The sequence below is a fragment of the Pagrus pagrus genome (assembly GCF_965226575.1).
Source record: "Pagrus pagrus genome assembly, chromosome: 17".
In the NCBI taxonomy this organism is placed as follows: domain Eukaryota; kingdom Metazoa; phylum Chordata; class Actinopteri; order Spariformes; family Sparidae; genus Pagrus; species Pagrus pagrus.
Genome location: NC_140201.1, coordinates 19,479,336 through 19,498,953, shown reverse-complemented (window position 1 = coordinate 19,498,953; position 19,618 = coordinate 19,479,336). Strand labels below are relative to the sequence as shown.

Sequence of the window (19,618 nt, the reverse complement as noted above, 5' to 3'; positions counted from 1 at the left end):
AAGTGAGACAGGTTCTCATAAAACAAACAGCTTGAACCGTGTGAGGCCAAACAAGGACTACAAAGAGCTGCCGTGAAACTGAAATTAAAAATACTTTCTTTCGTTCTCTTCAGTTTAATCAACATGTTTTAGGATTTGATAATAATAGGAAGACTCATTTCTGAGTTCTCAGAGTGGAATGCGCTTTCATTGTTGGCAGCCCCTCCCTGTGTCAAGGATAAATTGGCAGATAGTGTTGAGAGAACAATCCAAACAGAGCCTGCTGAAGCTGCCCAGTTCAGAGTCTGTTCACAAGAACTTGGCTGGCATTCCCGTGCAGTCTTGTTATCTCAGTCCAGGTGGGTGGGTGCATGTGTGCGCGCTCGCATGCATGTATCATGTGTGCGTTTTCACAAAAAGCCAAGGGGTCATGGAACAGATTGCGCAGGGGGCGACCCGCATCAGCCCTGCGCCTGCCAATGAAAGCCGACAGCGGAGCAGCGGAGCTCCCTTTAGCATCCATCTTCCTCATATTTGATCAAGCGGGAGAAGCCCTACACCCTGCTCTGTTCTTTCCACAGCGTAACCTCTCACCTCACGTTCAGAGAAGCAGATATAAACCCTCCAGTATGAACAGACTCTGCACAGACATATCTACTCACCAGAAAAAATGCAGCCGTTCCAATGAAGCCCCCTAACAGTGCCGATCAAAGTGATGATTTGGCTCCATGTTCCTCTGTCAGGACAACAGGACATAAGCACATTGCTCTCCCATTCATTGGTTTGATTACCCATAATTCACGTCTAGACTTTTTCCCACACACTGCTTTCAGAGGACATTCCAATAAAGCCTTAACAATGGAGATATTTGTTTGTTTAAGCTGTGAGCAAATAAAAATGAGTGGGAGTCATTAGCTGAGAAGACCCCAATCTGTGTGACAAGTCATCTTTAACGGTCATACATGCAGCCTGTGGGATCAGCTGCCATTCTGACTGCGCTTCCTGACATTGTTGGAGTCACTGCTGATGCATTTCCTAACGCTGTTGGTGAAGCCACAGGCCGCTGATCACACACAAAGACACGCAGTTTGGTGAATGAGTGCACACAAATACACACACACACACACACACACACACACACTCACACACACACCTCCGTACACAAGCAGCTCAAAGGTCCTTCAAGTAGCCTCCGGGTTCGAGCAGGTCTTTATAAGAGAGGCCAACAGTCATACCCAGAGGCAAATCTCCTTTAGGGAAGGTCTTATAAAGTCATGCCCTGCACTGAAGGCTCTGGAGGGTCTTTAAAGGATCCACCTATGAACCAAACCTGCTCTGTTGTCACACTTCCTGCCAGCTGTACTGCCGAAAGCACCCTGAACAGGCAGAGAAGCCATTCTTTCCCTCTCTGTTTGTGCAGCTGTCCTTGACTTTCATTCATTTGTACAGCCTAACCCAAACCCTTACCCTAACCTTAACCTGACCTCAGTTTATACCTTACCCCTGAACTTGACCAGGACTTCAGAAATCATGTTTTGGACTGGTCTTTGGTCCTCATTAGGACTACTGGTCCTCGCATGGTCAGTCTTTGTGCCAGAAATGGTCCCCAGTAGGTAACAAAAATGCAAATATACACACACACACACAGACACACAGAGAGAGAGAAGGACAAACAGGGAACCGGCAGAGCTTAAAATAGCAAGCCCCGAGGTGAATGAGGTTAATCAAAATGATGCAATATATCTTGATTTCGAGGTATTTGGAAATAATGTGCCGCATATTGCAAAAATAAAACAAACAAAAAAAGCACTTTTTGAGGGTTTAGCTTTTATGCAATTATGTGTGTTCTGTGTGCTGACTCCCTTTGTTTCACTCAACTTATATCTGCACAATGCCGACACACGACTCTCTCTGTATCCATAACAATGTCACGTCCAAGCACCTACTCCCTTAATTTGGCCATTTGTGCTACTTGACAAAACGATAGCAAAATGCTTTGAGCATATCCTAAATTTAAACTCTGGACAGGAAGTGGGTCTGTATCTGTTTCCTGCTCCAGTATTGTTTCTCCCCAGGGATTGGTCGTTTGGGATTGTTCACCCTGACAATGGGGCTGCACCGCAGTGGGCATTGTTGCATTGTTTTGTGGCGGCTCCGCTGTGCTATGTTGACCTAATGTCATGGCCACCCCATCAAAGACCAGTGAAGGATGAGGGAAATGGGCAAAGAGCCGTTTGTGCGGCTGGAGTCAATTAAGATGGCTGGTGCTGCTTATAGCTGGCGGTGTGTGTGCGTGTGTGTATGAGGTGGGGTTTAAGTGAACTTGAGCATGTTTATTTGGTGGTCTCTCTTAAACAATTGGTTGTCAGGATGAGTTACAGGTAGGTTTTACGACTTGTGCTTGGCAGTGTTGAGGTAATGCGTTGCAAAGTAACACATTACAGTGATATATAACTTTAAGCAGTATAGTTGTAGTTATTTTGGTAAAGGTAACACAAAAAAGATGCAACTGGGAAAAATTAAATATACATGGTGTCATTACAGTGTGCAATCAGTATTTACTTAAGAATAATGACTTAAAGCAAAAAGTTGTCTATTGCCAGTTTTAAGCTGCACTAATTTAAAAAATATGTGAAGTTATTATGCAAAAATATTAGTAAGTGCACTTATCAATATGTTCGCATAAACAATGAGTGTGGTGACTAAATGTTATACAAAAGCGGTTGGTCATAGTGACAAACCCACAGAGAATCATCTTCCAGCTGTACAGTTCCCCTCAGCTCTATGGAGCCTTTTAGAGCCTTTGAGCTCATTGTTTTGTTTTTTCATCGCACAGCTTTACTGTTTTGGTTCACTCACACAGATCTTATCAACTTTGTTTCCAGCAGTTTTCAGTGGAAATGCTCTGCTAGACAGACTGTGTGCAACGTGCCAAGAACAAAACAACAGACAAAGTTAGCAACTAGCCAGTGAATGCTGTGAAGCATGTAGCAGGTAAATAGGTATTTAAGCCATGAATTGGTGGAGACATAAATGGCTAAATGAAAGTGAATAATGGACTTCTATTTGTCAGGTGGCCAGGAACTTGAAGTGCACGCCAAACTGTGTAATAGACCTGTGGGTCTGCCATGTCACTGTTGCTTTTGACCTAACCTACCCATGACAACAACACTGTCTCAAGTTAGCAACAATAAATACGCAACATCTGTTTATATTTTTAAAATAAAGGCACCAAAACTACTTGGTTAGGTTTAGGAAAAGTGTGTTATATAGGTTCTCGTGTATGTAAAAGGTCTTAAAAGTTTAAAAGCCCCAAATCTACACCATCCGGTGGCCTGAAAGCTGAATGGTGAGCGGTGCTGGCTCAGGGGTGTGTGAGCTGACCAATCAGAGCAGATTTGAGGGGCCTTAGAGAGACAGGAGCTAAAACAGAGTGCTTCAGACAGAGGGGGAATACAGTGCTACAGCACTGGACAGTATGAGAAAACTGCTGAATTTTTTGAGCATTAAAGCATGTAAACCTATTCTAGTAGAAACCCAAAAGAAAACTGGGGCTGAAAAGGAGCATAACATGTCTAATTTTAAATAACTATGTCCTCAAAACAATGATCATTGACTATCAACTTTACACATGATTTGAAAACTGGTCCCCAAGGTCATAGTCCTGTGACTGACCTGCCCATCCATGTGTCTATTACATAACTATTGTAACTGCTAATGTTGCTCAGTCAGATTTTCAGGTGATAATCTGTGAGTGTTGTGTTTTCAGCTCATTCTACTTACACCGAGTGAAAAAAACAACCACCCAATAAACAATTGATACAGCTTAAAAGTTTAATACATGAAGAATGCAACCATCCTGTTTCTCCTTCAGACCTGATGAAAGAGGGATTTAAGACTTCATTAATTTCCAAATGTTGCTTTAAGAGGAAAACAACAACACATAAAGCTGGCTGATGTGTTTTTTTTACCGGTTGTTCAGCACGTTTCAATTTGAGAGAACTCTATTTTTTTATCGGGTGGGATCGTTTCTGAAACAGCAGTTCTCGCTCACTGGCGTGGTTGATATCAGATGTTTGACTCACATTTGATGTCAGCTAATTTAGTGAATCCAACTATCTAATGCATCCTGGCTGTCAGAGAACTTTAGTTGATTTTCATTCTTCAAATGTCCCCCGTGAGAATATACCTGCAAATACTTTGACTTCCCCTCCTAGGATGAGACTCTCCATATGTTTACATCCAGGATTATGTCTGTATATACGTTTGATATACAGCAATACCTGTATTCCTGTGTCCTGTGTGTGTGGTTGTTAAATAGGGGATGTGGTGCCCTTCCAGCAGGCAGACGGCTCTATTGTTCCTGCAGCACAGGGAACAACGTCTCCGGCCTGTCCACTCAGGATGTTGAATTGTACCTCCTTTAAAAAAAAAAAAAAAAGGAACAACCAGCATCACCCACGCCCATTATCCCCATCATCCAGCAAGAACAATGGAGCACCTCCAAACATCCCCGTCCTTTCCCAGGAGCCTCGGCGCTCGGTTCCCACAGTACTGTCCTGTTCTAAGCCGCTGGGCCATTGTTAGTCGGCAGACCTGTCCTCTGATTGTTCCCTGGAGGACACACACACCTTTCACACACCTAAAAACACTCCTAGTTAACTCTCTCTCTCGCAGTACAATCGAGCCTCTCCGTCCTCGCTGGTTTCACATGGAAACTTCCACCAGCTTGAAGTAATTGACGAGCTAAACATGCACAGCCGAGGTCATTCCACTCTGGAGCGGGTCATTCCACTCTGATAGCAAACTTAAGTGGGGAGTACAAGCTGATGACTGCCGATAGCGCACCGTTTACCACTGTGGTGCCAATGTAAATCTGGGCTTTATAATCTTTCCCCATTTCACTAGCTGGCGGGGTAACGTAGCGGAACTCATCTTGGCACACTGGAAAGGTTATTCATTAAGAGAGCTCCTGGGGTGCGGGAGAGGTGGACCTTTCTGTTTCATTATTTAACTCAGTAAAGGCTGCGGGACTGGAGTTAAAGTGTCAACAAAATAATTATTGGAGTTTCTCTCTAAGTTGATGTGAGTTATCATGTGTTGGATTTCAAAAAGCTCCATAAAGTTTTCTCATTTTGTGGCCTTTACGACACCGATAACTCGTCCGTCTTCGATCAATGATGAATTCTTATTAAAGTCTTTGTTTCCTGGCACATCAAGGCTCTTGAGAGCCTGCACAGGGAGGGCAGACGTCATGTTGGGCAAAAGCAACATGACTCAAGTGCTGAGTGACGGTTCGTCTACATATTCTGTGAGCACTACCGTATTCATAATAAAAACAATATATATTTTTAACCACATTGCTGTTTTTGGACTTGTATATAATTCCTGACAGTACTGATGGACTTTGAGATAAAGAGAGGCAAGCTGCCCTTTATGGATGAAGTTAATTTTAGCCTCACGCTGTGCAGCTGTATTAAAAGGAATGTTTTCACAAAATTTCCCACGGGGTCGTACATGTCACTGTTTGGTGGTGACATGTTTTTTCCAACTTCAAAGCAATCCCACACATCATTACACTTGTCTAACAACAGCGTTCTCCAAGATCACTGCAAATGCAGATTTTAGCCGGGGTAGGCCCTGTTCCTCACACAGGGTTTAACTACCATGTTCCCAGCTAACGGGGTGATTGAGTGGAGCTGTTTGACTGACTGGGTAACCTTAAATAGATTAGTGCGCTGGTCATATGACGCTGAAACATGGCGGAGGAAAGTAGAGACTGGGTTGATGGCAAGTAACTTTTAACCAGTTTTTACCTCATCATGTATTGTACAGTCATTGTATTGTTTTCTTTGCTTGTCCTTGTCACTCAAATTTAAGTGTTTCCCATCTGAATGCCAAGAGTCAGATGTGATGTTTTCTGGTTCCATCTGCCTTGGACCAGTCAGAAGTTATAGGTTTCGGGGTTGTTCTTTTTAAGGGTACCTATGTATATAATGTTTTGTATTATCACACAAAGGTATTTAACACGTGTGAAAATTAAATTTTGATAATTGCTCCAATAGATCACGATGGTTTCTCAATAACCTACAATTTATCCAAAAGCATCACTGAAAAGTGACTGAAAAGTCCAGACTTTTTCAAATGAATTGGTCGTCCCTGTTATCATCCTCTTTCTTTGCCAGAGGCAGAACACATAATTGTCTACAGGCCAGATTCCAAAAGGTGAATGAGTTGCCGGTTTCCCCATTTCTCATCTCTTTGTCTCTCCTGTTCCCTCGAAAATAATTTCCTCCTTGAAGCTGAATGAGCAGAGCCATTACTTCCTTCCTTTGACTTTGATGTTACTTTCTGTCCCTGGCAGCAGTTTCATAATCAAGTGAGATCAGATTATTTGTTCAGACCTGAATGTGAAACAATGCTGCTGTAACACAAGTGACAAAACCTGAAACTTTTGTTTTATTACTCTGTTAGAAGAAATCAGTGGGCGGAACTGGCGATGTCAACAATTCCTTAAAGGAGATGCCAATATTTTCTGAAATATCAACACAGCTGTAGCATACACAAAAACGTTTATTCATCACACTTTCAGTGACATACATAATTAAAACTTTTGGTGTGCAAACAGTCTTTCTTAAATGAAAGTATATTATGGATGTTTCAGACAATAATGGGGCTAAGCAGCTTAAACTTCCTGAGGGGACCTCCCGTACTGTTGGATTATTTTGTCACATACCATCAAAGGTTACATGTCATGAGATAAAAAGACCTACAACAAAGACCCGTCTTTCCTTCCTCCTCTCTCCTGTTCACAAACAAAAGTCCTTTCTGAATGTACAGAAAAAGATAAAAAGGAGAAATGCTTTGTGACAGGCTTGAAACATGAAAATCAGCAAAGACAATAACATCAGTCATTTTACTTACTAAATTGAAATAAAACAGAAAATGACCAGTTCCCATCGAAGCCAACTAACAGTTTGAAGCGTGGACGTTTGAAGGATCCATATGTAAAGGTGCAGTATGGAAGAATTTTAGCTGAAGCATAAAAAAAAACTACAATTATCCACAGAATGGATAAGGAGAAGGAATAACAATTTGTGATATTTACCGAGGTTAGCATGCTAACCAGCTAGCCCCAGCCCATCCCAGTCCTGTGCCAACAGTGTAAGCACCAACTCCTCCAGTGCTCCGAGCTCACCGTCTGGACTGCTAGCTGCACGGCTAACTGAGCTAACTAGCTCACGCAACAGTGATTACTCCGGTGGTATTTGTGTCGTGTATGAATTCAACAGATGGTCAATTCTTACATATTGCACCTTCAGGATTGTGGTAATTGCAGTGTCTTGCATTAACAGTCATGTGCAACATCAGAGGGAAGGTCAAATAATCACATGCAGCACACTTAAGCTATATTTGACTCAATTAAAGTGTTTATGATCACCCTCTAAAAGGTAGCCAATAATTACACAAGTGAACTGATGCTTTCTGGTCAGCAGGGATGAGGATGTATGGCTGCACAGGTGTTTTTGACCCCTTTGCTCTCCTGCTGAGAAAAGGGCAAAAACAAGTCTCTCACACCAATAACATGACGGGCTAGCTCTTCTCGGGTCGGTTCCTGTTCAGAGCCGCTTTGGGTGTGAACTCCAGTTTCTCTTTGAGGCTAAGCACCTGGGTGCTGTCCCTGCCTGCCTGTTCCTCTAGCTTCCTCTCCTCCCTCAGCTCCAGGATGCCCTTCTCCTCTCGAGGTTTAGGGGTCCCTCTGACGAACCACTCCAGGCTGTAGCCCACCGCGCCCACCACGAAGGCCACGGGGAAGGTGACGTAAGGGGCATAGGTCCGTAGCGCTGTCCACATCACAGGCCACATGACTGCACGCTGCTTTGGCTCCCAGGTGCTCCACAGGGGGGAAATAATAAAGTGGTGAGTGCATTTGAGCTGACAGTAAAAGATGATTACAGTATTCAGAAATTAAAAGAGCATATTTACTTTCCCCAAGTAGTTTTGAAAAGCCCTTATTCTCAGCTAGTTCCCCCTGGTAGTTGAACCTCATTGTGACTATTAAATCATCAAATTAAAACTACTGAGGTAATAATAGCCCTTACTGCACATACCAATAATTTAGAGGCATTGTCTCTAAACTGTAGTGATAGCAGATGACTGAAATGGACTGCTTCCATGCAGGTATGTGCAACTCTTTTTTTGTCTGATATCCATAAACGTCAGACAGTCACCACACATGTCTGTCCTTCTCATGCCCTCTCCAACCAACAAATATAGCATACAAACATAATGGCGGACTCAATGGGAAGGTCCAGAGCAAAACAATCCCAAAACCTGACGTTTCTTCAATGGAAACAGCTTCACATAAACCTGACGTTTTGTCAACACAACGTTAGCCTCAATTTACCATCGTTTTTAAGATTAGCGACGCTAACACTGCGTTGTTTCGTGACATTTTGGATATCACTACACATTTACAGGTTAAAGTTTTGTGATAATTCGCGCTTTTTAGTTTGTTGCATCCTCGCCGAAATGAAAAGCGTTACTCCTTTATTCCGAAAGAGCTTTTACATGTGTCCCAGACCGTGTAGTTTACGTTGTACACAAGGAAGAGCATTACATGGTCAAATTTGTTATGGAGTTTGGCATTGCGTCAGCTAAACACACAACGCCGGGGAACAGGGGTATAACTGACTGGACACAGCATCTGACGACGTGAAGAAACGGTTGACATTACTACGAACTAACGTTTGCTCGAAAAAACAAAAGTCCTTGTGGGGTTTATATCTCTAAGAGTTTGCTAAGGACATTGGGTTGTGTCATAAGTCTTCGCTCACCTTTACCCGTTAGCACGTTGATGCAGCAGCGGGTCAACGCAACTTCCGTGTGACTGTCGGTCAACTTCCTGGTTGAACTTGATTGGCTGATGAGCTCCACTTTGCTGTAACCAAGACGGTTTAACCTGCGCTTTGTCGGTGCTTGAACACCGCCTAGTGGTCAACATAGCACACTACATGAGTGAATGAGGAATGCCAAAACAGACATTTACATTTAGCTTATTGTTAGGAAACACAAGTGGGATCAACAATCTGCTGTTAATACTTGTACTGACAGCGTTGTGTACAAATAAATTAAGTCATATTTTACAAAATTACTTCATAGACAGTAAATAAACATGCATTCATTCAATTTAAAAGCATCATTAAGTGTGGATATAACAGTACTACTGTATCTTTTGACAACAATTTCCCCACAAGAATGCATTAAATTGATTAAAATACATCCTAATAAGCTGTGGGAATATTAAATAATTTAAATTCAAGTAATTGACTTTATGAGTCTCCTACATACCGTACATGGATGTTTGTCTCCTCCCTGGCTTTCATGACGGGGAGTCTTACAAAACATAACTTCTGTGTGTCTGTGTTCAAACATTGATGACAATTTTGCACAAAATCCTCCTCTCAAGAAACACTCATGAGCTGACAGATCTGTCACCAGTATCGTGTGATACGCTGACAAGGCGTGAGCCACCCTCCCTCTTGGATGACAAACCCCTCAAGTGCAGAGACAGTTTTCTTTTTTCAAAAGCTCAATTTGGCACAAACAGACAGGGACACTTTGAGAGGCTTGGTACACTGTGTAAAGACACAAACAGTTTTAGAAGCTTTGGTTTTGTTTACTTTAACTGCAGGGAAATTGTGTACATTTCATTCACCCAGCGGGAGACCATAAATTGCAGAGCAGACTACAGGTTGAAGAACACCCTCCTCTGTGTTAGTGTTGTTTCTGGGTGGTGAATCGGTAAATGGTCTTTGCAAATCTCTACATGATTGATGACACTGATATTTCAGCTCACAGGCCCAAATGTTTTCCATATAACTATACCAATGCGGGGGACAGGGCTGATCTATAGCGACTGGAATCTGGCCTGTCATGGGGCGATGACCTGTTCGGACTCATTGGTCATTTCTGCAGCGGCAGAAAAAAAAATTGAGCTGTATCCAAATTTTTTTTTCATTACCTCAAAATGCCTGCTGAAATAGTCGTGATTAACAGGATTCTGTGTGGGTGATTATGTTTCATGCTTCAAAATGATTCTTTTAAGCAGTTCCTCCCTCTATGCTGTCCACCTTTTAGTTGCCAGAACTGGCAGTTGATCAGTCCTGTCAGATAAAGTAAAATGTGCTCATCCCCCTGCGGGAAAACAACATTACCAGTGCCAGTTCTGCTTTACCAGCAACCTTAGCGTTGGCAGGATTATTTCATCAGCTCCTGTTTATTAGTAAATGAGATTTAGAGCTGCGCTAGCCAAGATTTTTATGTAAAAATACGACAGTCTTTATCAATCCAAATCACAAACTGGGGCTGACAGAGTGGAGCGTTGCACCCTCGCTAACTGGAGCCCCGCAGACCTGCTCTATTTGCCCAAGTTAATTACAGATGTCAGGCATGGTCAGCGGTGGGAAATTTCCTCATTACACAGAAAATGACAATCAGGACTTAGGTTAAATCACTGCTGAATCACACGAGCCAGAAAAGGGCTGCTGGAACGCTCTCTATAGACTGACACCTTCAAGCACGCTGCACTTTTGGCTGCACTTTTAACTGACTGAACTCAGCATTTTGAAAGTGATCCAGACACTAAACCACATCAATGTTCAGGTGTCAACAGAACAGGGGGGGATGACAGGGAGTGTGTGACACCGAGTGTGCTTAAGGACCTGGGAGAGCTATGTTTAGCCTCAGATTAAGATGGAGGGAGAGGGGTGAAGTGGAGAGGGAGCTGGGATGTGACCGAAAAAGATGCAAGGGAGAATTTGATGGATGGCCTCTGATTTGGAGAGACGAAGAGAAGCAGGAGGACTCTTGACACAGACTGTGATCAAGCAGAGGAACAGATGGTGAGGGAGAGACGTGCCAGATGTGGAAGGGGAAGACAGAGGCGCTTTTGCTCTTTTGTGTGGCCAATCTGCCCAACAAAGGGAGGAATGAGAGACTGATTGGGGGGATGAGGTAAATTCCAACTTGTTGTTAAAGAAAGTACGGTAACAACTGAGAAAAGATGTATTGTATTATCAGTATGAATGGTCGTCAATCAAGAATACGAACACGTCAGAATGTGATACAAAAGCATTTATTTGTTTTTGGCATCACAAACCATTTTGGCATGTTTACTGACTGCAGAGCCTCAGTGGAGTGCTAAAATACTGGCCCCGCAATCACTGAATCCCTCATTTCACTGAGGTGAAAGTGGTAAACATAATACATAACACTTCCCAGTGCTTTTGGGTCACTTATCTTTTGGCCACAGATTATTTAATTCTTTATGGCTGATGCTGGCTCACAGGAGTGCAACTTGGCAAGAAGAAGATAATGAAGTCATTTTACCTAAACATTCAGAATCAATTAGTTACAGAGCTTTGAGGAAAACCCCCTTCTCAGTGTGTGAGAGAATTCTGATATTATAAAATGGCCCTTGTTTTGCTTTATAAGACCCATTTCAATACAAAGCAATGTTCAATACAATGTGCAACCACTGCATAGAAGTACCCTCTGGGAATGTTGAATACTCCTGATATGCATACATGTAAAAGAGAGTTTAAAATCATTTTAATGGAATATGATCATGCTGCATGTGAGCAAAGTCATAGGATATGAATTTCAAGTCCAGCAGAATCATTGTCATGCAGTCTAATTTTGATAATTTGACAGTAGGAGCAGTGAAAATGATCACTGATGGATTCACTTACTGTGTGTTACTCCCTCTCATCAAGTGTTTACACTGATGTTTGGTTAGTCTGGTTTTTGGGTCAACATTCAGTGAATTAAACACATGTAAACAAGTGCTCTCTTGTTTCTCATTTAAACTAGTCATCACTTCTATCAAGTACTGTACTGGTAAGAGTCAAAAAGAGACCCGATAGTTGTCACCAAGGCATCTATGGTAAGATTATCACTGTTTAAAGGTGAGTGATGTTATAACCTTTGTAACAGCCACTGAACTTCAGTCAGGTGCATGGCGTAAGGCATTATCTACTTACAGCAACAAGCTATGGAATAAGGTGTACTGGCTGATATGTCGTATACATACCAACAGGTTTGGGCACTTATGGGAAAGAAATAAAAACTCAGCAAAATCATGACCTGAACATGGAATGAGACTGTGAATCCACAGTGCAGCGGGTCTGTCAGTGGAATGAGGCTCACATGAGCCTGGTGACGGCCCCAGACAGGAAGTCCTCATAGCTGAGGCGGATGTTGCCCGTCATGCCCGTGTCTCTCTCCCTGAACACCTGTGTCATGGACTGGAGCTGGGTGCACACCTGGATGAAGCGGTCCAGTTGGATGCCGGGTCGTGCGCCTCGCAAGGCATAGCGGCGCACCAAGTTCTCAGAAAACTGGGGGCTCAGGTTGTAGCCCATCTGAGCGAGGGCTGGAGACAGACAGAGGAAGGATACACAAGATGGGAATGAATGTTTCTTCTTTGGGTTGTATTTCTGTGTTCATTTTAAAAGACTGTGCGCTTATCCCAATCATGGCCATGTTTCCTGACAATTTTTGATCGATCCTTATCCCAATTAAATACACAGTATGTAAAACAAAACAGTGACAGATGACCAAATAAAATGCACCGTTACCTTCTATAAAATTACAGATTTGTGTGGGCTTGATAATTGTTGGAAACATTTGGGATAATGTAAGTGCACAACTATAATAAATATATAATAAAGGTCTAGTTGTTTCCAGACTTTTTAAAGGATAAGTACCGTTTTTTACAACCTGGACCTTATTTCTGGCAAAAGATATGGTCATTTACTCACCCAGATAACTTTGGTGTCATTCGGCGTCGTTCGGACGAAATTAGATCCAGTGTAGCGGCGATATATCCATATAATGGGAGTAACGGGGCATCGACACACAGCCTCTATATAACACATTATCTGCCACGAAACTAGTTCATTTCATCAATATTTTGTTATGAAATGCTAGCGCTATTAGCCTCTGAGTCCGGGCTCGTCTATTGTCAACATCCGGGGTCTGTAGGCTGATCTACTACCTCTGACCTGGAAGATGTCGTCTCTGAGCTGCGCGCGCACCCGCGACAGCGCGCCTTGTTTACCTGTAGCTGCTGCTGCTAGTTTGACCCCGGATGTTGATAACGGACGAGCCCGGACTCAGAGGCTAATAGCGCTAGCATATCGTAACAAAATATTGATGAAATTAACTAGTTTCGTGGCAGATAATACGTTATATAGAGGCTGTGTGTCGCTGCCCCGTCTCTCCCATTATATGGATATATCGCCGCTACACTGGATCTAATTTCGTCCGAACGACGCCGAATGACACCAAAGTTATCTGGGTGAGTAAATGACCATATCTTTTGCCAGAAATAAGGTTCAGGTTGTAAAAAACGGTACTTATCCTTTAAAGGGGCAAAATGTAACAGAATGTGAAGCAATAACCATTTTGACGTTATGTCAGAGACGTCTATGTACCGTTTTGAAGAGATATCTGTTGAAGATAACATGCTAACCAGCTAGCCCTGGGCCTGAAAACCTCTTTCTCCCAGGAATAAAACCTTCTGTGCTCCCCTGGTTGTCCAGTGCTAACAGTAGCTGCAGTCATGAATGTATATAAAGGAGTATAAATTCAAGGTGGCCAATTCTTACGTATTGCACCTTTAATGCAGAAAAGTTTCACTTTCTATCTTTAAATTGTAGCATTTTTAACACACACACACACACACACACACACGCACACACGCACACACACACACAAACAGGGATACCTTGCTGTAGCTCCATGCCACTGATAGACCCTGAGCGGTCTCTGTCATGCTGCTGAAAGAGCGCCCTCCACCGCTGTATGAAGTCCCACAGTGCTGAAAAACCAAACAGGTCTATTCGACCTGTCCGCGTCTTGTCGAACATGTCTAACAGGAAATTAAAAAAAACACAGCATGTTCAACACAAACAAGACTCAGACGCTTTCCTTCAGTTATTCTTGCGTAACGGCAAGAAGTCACACATTTCTCATTACGGTAATAGGACACATTAGTCACTGGCTGGCAAATTCGGCTGGAATGCAGGGCAACATCAAGATAGACATGACTCGTTAGTGACGAATTAGTCTCATCAGTCACATAGTTATTTCTTAGGTGGCCTCCTGGCTGCCTAAATGTCTCCTTTTAGAAACAGAGATTTCTATTTACAAGTTTAGGAGATTTAGTGGTCTACTCTCATTTAAAACCAGCCTATTTTCTTTCTCCTGCCACTCCTTTATTTATTTGTTTTTCCTAAGCAACTTCCTCCTCCACCAAGCCACTTAGCTCTCTGAAAGCATTCTATATAGTTAAACCCAGTGTGATTTTGCCTAAGGAAATGCTGCCAAAGCATCTCTAACTTCTTTATCCTCACAGAGCTACTTATGTTGAGTCGTGCAACTTACTGATCATCATGAGGCAGGTCTCGTCATTAAAAGCGGAATAGTTGGAGTTGACAAGCGCCTGCTTCAGCTCCTTTGGGTTGATGAAGCCGCTGTGGTCAGTGTCGACAGTCTGGAACCACTGGTATGCCTCTTGGTTAACACCAGGAGGGATGTTGCCTGAAGGGAGGATATATAAGAGTAGTAATAGGATGTTGAAGAAAGGACAGGGAGTTTCAGACTGACTTTGAAGATGCCCATCAGTGTAAGATTGTTTTCTTAGCATGATGTCTCCATCACTAGTTTCTTCTTCATCATCTTCAGTCTGCCTGTGCCGACTAGTCTGATTTATTCTCTTTATTATTTCCCATCCTTATGTTTTCTACCAGTTATTATTTCACTGGAGCTTTCAGACTCTGAGTAGGGGAATAGTTAAAGAGACAGAAGAAAGAGACAGCGAAGATTCTTCTTAATGAAACGGCTGCCTCGTTCTGATGCAAAATAATTTCTTATTTATTGAGAGATGAAGACACACGCTTCAACTCACTGACAGTTGAAATTGCAAAAACTTTATCATAAAAAATGACATCTGTGCTTGACTCAAACTTTGGGCCCTGGTGGTGTGTGTGGTGAAGGCACTGACTCCATTAACAGTACAGTATGCAATGACTATAACATCTAATATACTTTATATTTAATTGTTAAGCCAAATGCAATTCGTTGCAGTTCCTGGGACATCATAATTAATGTTGCTACAGGGTCATCACTGAAACTAACCAATCATGTTTTTGTATGTCATAGTGAAGCGACTCGGGGAAAAAGACCGGAAAAATATGCACAAGGCTTAGCTATTCTTTTAAACACGTTTAACGTTGAGAAAGGTTCTATTTTAATCCAAACCATGTTATCTACGAATCAAATCAAATGGATTTTATTCATATAGCCCAAAATCACAATCACACTGCCTCAGTGGGCTTTACAATCTGTACAGTGAACGATATCCTCTGTCCTTAGACCCTCGATTCGAGTGAGGAAAAACTTGCCGTGTTGAGAAAAAAAACCTTCTAATGGGGGAAAAAAAAGATGGAAGAAACCTCGGGAAGAGCCACAGAGGAGGGATCCCTCTCCCAGGACAGACAGACGTGCAATGGATGTTGCATGTACAGAAAAGAACAAGAAAATCACAGTTTACAGTTGGAGTGAACTTTTGAATGCTCAGCTGAAACAAAAGGAAAAGAATCCTAAAAAAAACTAAAATCTGCATGTCCTGTGAGAAAGCATGAACTCTATGTGGTTTCTCATTTCTAATTTAATTATGTGTTTTTTTGACATTCATTAACTTTACATGTTTTGCTTTGGAGACAGAGCTGAGTGGGGATGATGTTATGTTAAACTATCTCCATGGCATTTGATTCAAAGGACATTATTCTTAAAAGCTTAAGAAAAAATACTAACAGAGGAAGTACTCCAAATGAACTTGGATTACAAATAAGAACCCAAATGATAACTCTGACCAAACAGTGAAAGAAAACTGTAAAGACATGGAAAATAATAAGTGAACAGCATAATATGTTCCAAGCAGGATTCAATTCCCCATCCCCTGAGTCAGAATCCCCTATGTAACACACAACACGAGTCACAAAAGCTTTGACATTACAACAGCGTGATTGGTCAGTTTTACTGATGGTCCTGGAACAACATTAATTATGATGTTGTAGGAACAGCACCAACACGGCGAAATCAGATACACCACACATAGGCACAAATGTTATTATTAAATCTTCCCAATTTATGCCTGCAAATGTGTGAATCTTAATTTGCATCGCAAAATTTAGGATTAAACAATACGCACAGAGCGAACTCTCCTGTTCTCTCCTTGGAACCTTTTTTTAACGGTAGGATTTGGACTGCCATGCCTACTTAACATGAAGCAAAGTGCTACACCTGTCCTCAACAAATGAAGTGTTATATTGTTATTAACCCTTTTTTTCACCGCGCCTCATGCTTCACATTTAAACTGAGAATATGACATTTTTAGGAAAAATATATATACATAATACATACAAATGATGTACCCTCCTCCCCAGCGCTAAAGGAAATGTAATATTTTCACTATCCAATTTATTTAACTAAAATCATGTATAAGCTTAAGGTAAGGAAAAATGCTGAGCTCGGGAATAGTGAATCTCCCTACAGTTGTAAAACTAGTTGGTATTCTGCAAAAGAATACCTCCCCAGCCTTAGTTATATGTGCTCAGTGTTTTATATGGCTCAAGGTATGAAAAAGGGTCAAGGGTTCAGGAAAAGTCATCTCAGCGATAAGGGAGATAGTATCGGGCAAGAGGCCATTACCTGAATATATGGAGGAAGAGAAACAAAGTGTGAGAACGGTGTGAGATGAGGGTAGGAATGGAGGGAGGGCTGATTGTCAGAAAAATGAATGGGGAGAGAGGGACAGGTGACACTTCAGGACAGACCCTGATGGATTTTTACCCTGCGGGGAGTGATAGCCACATGGGCTCTGACTTAGGCTTAGCTGCTACAGGAAATAGTGTAATCACACACATATACACATATACACACACACAACACACTCTTTACCCATCTGTCTCTTACTCTGTTTAGCCCTCACTCAGTATTACCGGAGTCATCACTCCAGCCATGTAATCCTGCTGAGGGGCACAAACTGAACCCTGTCTCTACATGACTGTCTGGGAACGTAAGTCATTTTCTATCCATCATCCCTCCAGAGAGTGAGGGAGAGAGAAGCCACGAAGGAGGAGAAGGAGAGTATCTGCAGTCTCCTCGTGTTTAGAATATGCCTGTTCAAGTCCCGCAAGCGAACCTACTACAGAAGCTAAAACAGCTGCAGTCTCATCCTACAGTTACCTGCAGGAGCATGGTGTCCATAATGTCCTCCATGAGGCTGTCCTCCATGAGGCTGCCCCCCGTAATGACCACCATAATGACCGCCGGGGGGACCCCCTGGTGCCGGCCCATACTGCCCTCCCTGACCAGGGGCTCCGTAAGCACCATAAGGACCTCCTGGTTGATGTGTTGCACCACCGTATGGAGCTGAAGGGTGATGACCATAGGGACCACTGCCTCCCCCGTATGGAGCACCAGGTGGTGGGTGGCCTCCTACTGGATAGCCCTGCAGTGACAGACAAGTTCACTGAGAATGTATGATAAATACAAAGACTACACAGGCTGTGTGTGGCTAGATGGAGCTTCTTATAGTCTCTCAAGAGATTAAAAATAAAAAAAGTTGACATAAATTGGATATAATGAGTACTATGGAATACTTCATGTAATATGTAGAGTATTCCATTAAAAAGGACATTTACTGTGCACGTAGATACTGCATATATATATACACAAAGTTGCGATATATTGTAGTTTTAATGTACATATTTTGTTTACAATTATTTCTATATTTTAGTTACTTACTCTTATTTGTATTATGTTTCTCTATTTAAATCTTGTTTATACGTTCAGTGTGATATTTCTACTTTACAAGGAGCAGCTATAAACATACACATTTTCCCCCACAATGATCAATAAAGTTTTTCTGTCTCTGGAGCTTCACAGCCAAACAGTGTGGCAGCATTCTCCTAAACTGAGATCCCAAACTGATTTAGAAGGACATTATTTACACCCTTGCTGTGCGGTCGAGCTTGTGCACCCACTTCAGACAGGATCTCACCAACTCTTGTAGCTGAGCAGCATCTGTGAAGATTTCAGCTTACAATGGGTTGTAATTAACGTCTTTTGAAAACAGTCTGGGATCTTGGGGCTTCTGGAGCCTGAAATTGAGCTGTATGGAGGCATTTTACGTTTTAAAACAAGTCCCCATCTACTTCAGTTGTTTAGAAGAATGCTACAATGTTGTTTAGTTGTGAAGCTCCATAAAACTTTGTAGACTACACAACTTCACCTGACTGTCCATCAACATGAGGGTGGGTAGATGATGACTGAATTTTCCTTTTAGGGTGAACTTATCCTTTAAGGTCAACTTTTGAGTACATCCATTTCCACTATACTCCTCAGGAAAATATTATTCTCACACCAGCAGCATACAGGTTAAGATTTTCCTTACAAAACATGTCATTTTATACAATATCTTTTATGGAGCTACCATGGACACATATGACACATATTCAATGTTTCAGTGCTCGTTATAGATTAAATCATCAACATTAGTTTTACAACAGTACCCTGCAGGTGGCCATTTTCCCTACGTTTTAACATCTGCAGATAATATTTCTGCATTTTACGCAAAACGGTAAATGTGCAACTTGTAATGGAATATACGACCAGTGAGGTATTGTTACTTTTACTTAGAGGCATGTGAATACTTCTCCCACCACGTATGTATGTATGTACTATACATACTAACTCATCTTGTGACACACTGACTTCGAAGTGATGACACAAGAAGTAATACTGCCTGTGCATTTAAAAAAGGGAATACTACAAAAGTTAGGCCCTGTAATAGTGTCCTTTTCTATTCTATAGCTTAACTATAACTCCACCAATGTTAGCGCAATATAAATTAATGTAACGCCAGCAAAACACAGCAACAGTTAAACACTGTTTTCTGCTATCCACATCCTCGTAGCAAGCACACGAACGGCTAACGTTACTTGTGTTTCTATGACATACACTATTAGTTACGTTGTATCACGGCCAAACAGTAGATGACACACGTATTTAACTATATTAATATGTTATTCTAATTCACATAGACGGAACACAAGACGTAATATTTCTTTACCTGGCCGTGGAAACTCATATTTGACAGACTTTACTTCCTTCAACAAGGCAGCAGCCGAGGCGGATACGGCACCACTTTCTGAGGGTAACTATTGGTGCATTTCCGGGTCTGTCAAAACCGCACCCGCGTCTCCTGCTTCTGATTGGATGTCAGAGTGGAAAAAGTGATGACGTCGGAACAAGTAAGTGTGATTCACTGTGTCCGTCACTCCAATCAATGTAACAGAATACTTGGCGAGTTACTCATTCACTGTGTAATCCGGCAACAAATACAGGCTTTATGGGAGTTTCCCCTGACTTTTGACAAGGTAATGATTTTTTTTTTTTTTTTTTTTAATCATTTAATCGATATACATGAAGTGAGTGGACATGCACAGGCTACATGTTGTACATAACCAACCACTTCATGTATAATATTAAATATTTATGTCATTGC

At 42.0% G+C, this 19,618-nt stretch overlaps 2 protein-coding genes across 2 annotated transcripts; both read right to left on the bottom strand.

Annotated features, from left to right (window-relative positions):
* Positions 1-6,534: 6,534 nt before the first annotated feature.
* smim12 (small integral membrane protein 12) lies at positions 6,535-9,387 on the bottom strand. The gene is made up of 3 exons (XM_084378804.1): positions 9,331-9,387; positions 8,817-8,969; positions 6,535-7,873 (listed from the first exon to the last, which is right to left on the bottom strand). Exon 3 carries the CDS (start codon positions 7,843-7,845, stop codon positions 7,573-7,575), a length of 273 nt encoding a protein of 90 aa, XP_084234930.1. The 5' UTR covers positions 7,846-7,873; positions 8,817-8,969; positions 9,331-9,387; the 3' UTR covers positions 6,535-7,572.
* Positions 9,388-11,100: 1,713 nt separating this feature from the next.
* pef1 (penta-EF-hand domain containing 1) lies at positions 11,101-19,291 on the bottom strand. The gene is made up of 5 exons (XM_084379857.1): positions 19,184-19,291; positions 17,296-17,560; positions 14,431-14,586; positions 13,772-13,915; positions 11,101-12,415 (listed from the first exon to the last, which is right to left on the bottom strand). The coding sequence occupies exons 1-5, from the start codon at positions 19,199-19,201 to the stop codon at positions 12,186-12,188; spliced, it is 813 nt and encodes a 270-aa protein (XP_084235983.1). The 5' UTR covers positions 19,202-19,291; the 3' UTR covers positions 11,101-12,185.
* Between the last annotated feature and the right edge of the window lie 327 nt (positions 19,292-19,618).